Source organism: Odontomachus brunneus, unplaced genomic scaffold, assembly GCF_010583005.1.
Source record: "Odontomachus brunneus isolate Ranch 3 - 2012 unplaced genomic scaffold, Obru_v1 Obru_scaffold_076, whole genome shotgun sequence".
NCBI classification, from domain to species: Eukaryota; Metazoa; Arthropoda; class Insecta; order Hymenoptera; family Formicidae; genus Odontomachus; species Odontomachus brunneus.
In genome coordinates, this window is record NW_022639526.1 from 558,780 (window position 1) to 565,454 (window position 6,675).

A 6,675-nucleotide genomic window follows, 5' to 3' on the forward strand; every position below is an offset into this window, starting at 1 on the left:
CATTGCGATATTTTTCTGCGTAATTGTTTTTCTGCGAGCTCTTTGTCTGCAATATTTCTTCGTGTATTCTATTCTTAGTCACTGTTCACCGTTCTCTATGAATTTTCGCTTCGTGTATCTTGATTACTTTCGATCGGGGATCGTATTATCGAAGCAAGAGTGCAACATTCGAAAGATAGTACGTGAAATTTCGGGGAATAATCGTGGTACCACCGCGAACCTCGCTTTTCCGGGCCCGGCGGCCCCGGCTACGTTCCTATAAGGCCAGCTTCTACAACGTTGCCAGGTCGGCAGGCTGCATCGAATGCAGGTTACATCCGCACGCAGTCCTAGGTGCATCCTCTGTTCGGGGCTCCCCGGCTATCGAGAGTCTGATAACAGGGGCGTAGCGAAATGACACGGCCCTACGCGCAATTACGCGATTCGGAAAATAAGGAGAAATAAAAATTCGAGGGGGGCCAATTGCGCGCGCGAGATCGGGAGATGCCGATGATAAGAGAAGCGCGGGTGCATCGGATACGTACGTATGCACGTTCGCCGGCGTGCACGCAGCCGATGATATAACGAGGCGAAATGGATCGCGTGACACCTTCGACAGCGCGAGATCTTTCTTACTTGTGCCGGATGTGCCGTGATAAACAACGGTAAATGTAAACAGTCGGAGGAATTCTAATTTTCCGGCTGTATAATAATGTGCTTCTCGAGTTCCGTTAAAAGTCAACTTGCCGACAATGTGCGAGGGGAGAGTGTGATACGAATGAGATGCAATATGAGACTCATAACGAATACGATGATAAAGTAACGATTTTTCGCTCATCCATTTAGTTCCGAAATTCACCTGTGCACGGAGAAGGAGAATTTCGAAAGAATAAATTGTCATGAAAGAACCAACACGTTTTGCTCCCGAGAAAACGGAATTTCTGGTGTTGAGAGCCAAAAGAGGATGCCCAAAATATGTGGAAACCCCGTGAACAGTAATCAAACCTAAGCCAAATCATAGTTTGCTATCTATACTTTAATTTTCAATAGGCACTTTTCTGTATCTAGTGACTAAAAGGAGATATCACTATAGGTGGTTAAAGTGGTCAAATTTTCAGTACATTTACTTTTATATCTCCCTTTATCAAATTTTATCAAACTTTGAATGACTGCTCATTAGCAAAGAAGCAATTATTCTGCGAAGTCGGAAACTCTGGGTCAGACGATTAAACGTTTGACTTAATAGCGGTCACCATCACTAAAGTGAGCGTACCCAGTCGGGAACATCGACGAGGAAAGTAGCAATAGCAAATTGGAACAGAAGCAACGGCATTACTCGCTACCGAAAACCACCATCACTTCCTCGCGATGACGGCGATGACTGACTTAATCTGACTAAAGTTATAAACTGATATTGACATATAAAAGAACAGTATTTCATTTTTCGACTAGAATAAGGATTTAAAATCATTGAGTTGGTTCATATATAAATCTCTTATGACACATGCTGTATACCTCGAACATGATCAAAAACGCCCCTCATTTTCGCGAAATATAAGTATTTATATAACGTAATTTTGAAGCTATATCTTGCTTTGGATGGAGAGAGCCCAGGAGCAAATTTGACGAGGAGTATTATTTTTTGGTATACGTTTGATTCGTGTCTGCTCAGGAGCCAGTTTGGACATCCTCCTTTAGCTCATAAAAAACCAGAAACTCTGTCATTCGACCAAAACGTTGGTGCGTTCGTTAAAACCAAACTGTACGTTAATACGACCAAATTCTTTTCTCCGTATGAGAAGTCGCGTGTGGAAAAGGACTATTTATCATAGTGAATATGGAGATGACATAATGTGAAATGTGTTGATAAAGGGGACGTATAATTTGATTCTCTTTCGCCAGTTCGATTGCTTGTTAGTGATGATAGAATCGAACGTGTCAAAACAAGGATTATGATGTACAACACGAAGATGTAATACGAGCGTTAGGAGTTCGTCGAACTTCCACGTAGTTGCGTCACTCTTCAAACCAGTTTGTGAGTGACACCTACGCGCGAAGACCGACATGATCCATGAGCTCGCTGCGATTTACGGACGAGTTAAATGTGGTGTGCGGCTGAAAAATCGTTGTATCTCGGTTTGATAAGGATTATCGAACTTCACGTATGCTCTGTGTGTGTTTTTCAGTGTAATACGTCCGCGATAACATTCGCTTCCGAGAATACTGCGCCGCTAAAAGCAAATGTTGGTACAAAAAGTCTTGACTTTCCATTTTTTTCCCACCACGAAACGTTTGTCTTAACATTCAGTTCTATCAAGAGCTACGGAGAATAAAGAAAGTCGAACAGATATGAAGTTAAAATTAAAAAATCGCCGTCTTCGGTGGTAAAAACTTAATCTTTCGATAAAAATAAGAATGTAAGATATAAATTCTATTTTTGCGAAGTGTAAAACCCCAAAGTCGATTTCCTCTCATTTCGGATCTTGGTCTCGATTTAAAAAAGAATTTGTAACTTTTTATTTCAGCGTTGCTTATACCGATCTCTTCTTTAATACTTTATTTTATTGACTAATATTAGTCCTCAAAATATATCAAAATTAACAGTTGAATCTCTGCCTCTCTCACGTGTTCCCACGTCGAGTCAATAATCAATTGGGTTGTTTATCACGGCATTGCCGCGTCGTCGCACACGAAATCATAGATACGTTCGTTGTGGCAGGTGTCATCATCACCGGGTGACCAATAGAGAAGCGTCGTTTCATTTCCTATCGCTCCCGAACGAGAAGAGAACAAGAACGACCGGTTGCTCGATTACAGGAATGAGAAACTTCGACTGCTTAACCGCGGAATCGACGGACGCGCCGCGACAGTTGACCCACATTGTGAAACCGTAAAACACCAGTCTTCCTCCTCGGTCCCCATTCGGATCCGCCTTGGGACCTCCGTTTGTTCTACGTGATCCTCGTTCCGTGTATATAACGGCACGTCGTCCCGAAACTTTCTCCAGCCGCACGAGGCAGAGGCAACGGCGGCGGCGGCGGGCCCATTAATAAGCGGCGATTATTATTATTTCCTGCCGTCGCCGGGACTAAGGTTACTGGGTGACCACGAAGACGCGATTTGAATTTAGAACAATGTCGGGGTCGGGCTTGAAGTCGAGTCGCTTTAAATGCAACGGCGGTCGCCAAGTTAATTCTCGGTGTGACGCAAGTCACGTGTATTATTTTATTATTATTTCATTATTTAAGTCCCGAGGGAGAGAGATATTCAAATGCCAATCTAAATTCGTTCTTATCTAACATAAGATAACGAAATAAAGGATTGAAGAAAAGTGCTAAAAGTGACGATCAAATTAAAAGTTAAACATTCTGCCCTGAATCGGCAGTATTCTCCATCTAAATTACACGACATTTTTCCTGCGATTCCTTCTCTTTTTTCTTTATTTTCTGCATCTTATTATTATAACTCTCGAGTCTGGTTGCTCGTCGTCTTCGCAATCGCAAATCCCTGTACCAAATATTTCGGAAACAGATCCCTGCTTTATTAATGAAGAACAAAGAGATCTTTGTCTTCTCCCTTTCGGCCTTCTCTCGTCGATTGCTCCTTGCAGTCAAGTGCGCTTTCTCACGTTACAGCCTCCCATAACCAAGACGCTCTTTGTACCGTGTAACTGCGGTTGCACGCGGTCTTTCGCAGCTAAGAGGACGTGCTCCAGTTAAGACGGCAACAATCAGGCCCACCTGTGCGCCGTCACGCGTCCCCGCGCAAAACGATCGTAAACACGCGCGTGACGATCATGTAGGTCCCATGATCGCTTACAAAGAGACTAAGGGGAATCCAGTGATTATGTCGTGTTATTATATTCAGTTATTATAACGCGCTTTCCAAGTACCCTGTTTCTCGCACGATCATTATATTCGACGCCGCGAGGAAGCCAATTGCGCCGCGAGACGAGAACGAAATTGGTTTCAACATTTGATCACCGGCCGAAGGGCGCTGCCTGCGTTAAAGACGGCCTCGTCTGGTACGGCAAACGCCGCTGCAAAGTATGCAAATACGGCGGAATTTGAAGAACAGAATAACGGATTACCGTGGCTGCCCGAGGAAGATGGAGATGAGATAGAAGAGAAGCGACGACGAAAGTCGCGGAGAGCTCGGCCTCGGCTTAAGGCGAGGAATTAGCGGAAAAGTTGGGGCGCGATTCAGGCTGAAGAGTGTTAACTCAAGAGCGTGCACACGACAGACAAATGTGCACAACACGGTCTTCTCAAAGATCTACGGCGAATCCGGCCGCGTTTATTGACGCGCAATGTCGAAGAATATCGAGTCAAACTCGAAATCACGTTTACGAAGACGTACGACGGCGTAGATGTGTACGATTCCGGTGGAAGACGGATCGAGAACAGCACTCCTAAGGGCATCAGTGCGATTTCATCAATCCCCGACAGACGAGATCTTTCATCTCGTCTTTCTCGTAAAAGAGGAGGGAAAATGGTCGCAGGAGAAGGAGGAAAAGATCTCATATTACGTCCGAATTTTATCTCGCTACAATTAACCTTTTCTAAGTTCATACAAAGTTACACTAACTATACTCACTACCCGTGATATAGCAGAGAGAAGATTCTCCACTTGCACTTGCAGGGGGAAACGCGTGAACCCCTCAGAACCCCGCACATATTTCTCCTTTATACATTGGCCCCCCTCCCCCCCGTTTACACACGCACCCTCACGTGTACGCGACGCGACATGCCTGTCGTTCACACCTACGTCGTTTGCATCACACGCTCGCGCGTCACCGCGCCGATGTAATTAGCAGTGTAAGGGGTGGTGGTGACTTGTGGCGCGCTAACATGAGGCATTTCCGGTTGTGTTGTGCGCAACGCGATTCCGCGACGCAGGAGAGCGACGGGGGTTGCGAGGGTAGCGACGCCGAGATGATCGGTAACGGGAGACGGGGCGGCGGCGCAGGCGAGAGGGATCGCGATTTGGAGGAGGATGAGGACGAAGGCAGGGAGGAGAGGAGCTCGGAGAGTGGAGGTGGTGGAGGTTTCGGTGGTTGGAGGTCCCACCTACTCGGTGGGCTCACGCAACGCGTCAAATCCTGGTACTGGGGCGCCAGGCCCCTCGTAAGTTTTCCCATCCAACGAACAAGCAATCAAATCTCTCTGTCTCTCTTTCTCTCTCTCTCTCTCTCTTTCTCTCTGTTTCTTTCTTTCTCTCTACCTATCTTTCTCTTTCTTTCTCACACACGCACGGTTTTATATAATTTTTCACTTTTTCCAATCTCTACTCTTGTCTCATTCTGCACCATCCGACGCATCGATTCGCGGGATGGAGGGGGCAAGGGGAGGACGAGGGTGTCCACGAAGAAGGAAGAGAGTGGATCGAAAGGAAAATTTTGGGAGATCTCGACGACGAAAATTTCCGATGCCGCGAATGTTTTAAATTATATCTCGCTACGCGGGAATCGAGATTATACATTCGATCTCTCCGAAATCTTCGCGCTTTCTGCGCATTTTTTGCGCGCTCCATGAACAGAGGCTGGTTTTTGTTTTTTAATCTATGTATGTAGATATATTCGTGGAAATTATTTTGCGCAATCCAACTCTTTCGGACCTGCCGCGGACGCCCTCGTGGAAGGGCGAGGACGACGTGGTACGCGGCATCGATTCGGCAATCTATCCATGGCCCGATCAGAAGGGAGTGGGTGCAATCAGCGCAACGAGCGGCGATTTTCGCGTCGGGGCGAGGAAATGTAGAAAACGTTCTGTCTGGATCTCGCCGGAAGTCGCGATAGCATCTCGGCGGAAAAATTACAATGCAAAGCGGAATCGCAAACGAGTTCATCGCCGCGTTGCCAAGCGCGCGCCCGATATGACATCATGACAGAAACGGCGAAAGTGATAATTAGCGACTCGTAAAGTAATTCCAAAGACTTCTGTTACGTCGCGAGACCGATCGCAAGTCGTTAAGGAGACAAGTCCGCGCGACAAAAATCCCGAGACATATCCGGCTGCTTTTCTGACACGTTTCACGCACAATTTCTAAAACTTTAGCAGATGTTCTCTCACCATTGTTCGCTTCTCTACGTTTATTCAAGCGCTACACAAGAGACACGTCGCTCCGTTCTTCAAATGAGTGCATTACGATCCTCGGCGAAATTTCCCGCTTTCTTTTCTGCACGGGTAGTCGCGCTGTATATAATCGAATTGCGAGTTACAGCGGGACATAATTGGCAAGGCGAAAGAGAAAATAGCACAGGAGAGGACGGGGCAGCAATAAAGTCCCGCAATAAAAATCGCATTACACACTGAAACAACGAGACATCGTAAACTTCCGGCGAGGTCGCGGTTGCATCGTGGGTGCATTTAAATATGCGTTTATCCGGGTCGCGCGTTTACGCAACCTGCCGTTGGAGAAAAAGAGGAACACGCGGGTAATCGACAATGAGGGGACGACCAAAAGGAAAAACCGCGAGAGATCCGAAAAAGCGATCGATCGATCGACTGACCGACCGAAATCAATTCGGCGTCTCGATCACGCGCTTGAACGAGAAGTTAGTTGCTACACGGAAAAAAAAGATTTGTTAATATATGGACAACTAAAAATATTAACTGCAGAAGCAAATTTTCTTGCTTTCATAGCAAAGTTATTTAGTTGTGATAGCTAAAAGATTTGCTAATATATATATTAGCA

The 6,675-nt window shown here is 45.9% G+C and overlaps 1 protein-coding gene across 7 annotated transcripts in view; it reads left to right on the forward strand.

Moving 5' to 3' along the window:
- Positions 1-6,675, forward strand: part of LOC116847269 (whirlin) — a 92,043-nt gene that overhangs the window by 76,768 nt on the left and 8,600 nt on the right. For 5 of the 7 annotated variants that reach the window (XM_032822084.1, XM_032822083.1, XM_032822089.1 and 2 more), the window contains one exon: positions 4,878-5,105. The exons of the other annotated variants lie outside the window; for them this stretch is intronic. In XM_032822084.1, the coding sequence (XP_032677975.1) occupies positions 4,878-5,105 (228 nt within the window). The remainder of the gene's footprint in view (positions 1-4,877; positions 5,106-6,675) is intronic. 7 annotated transcript variants of the gene reach the window in all.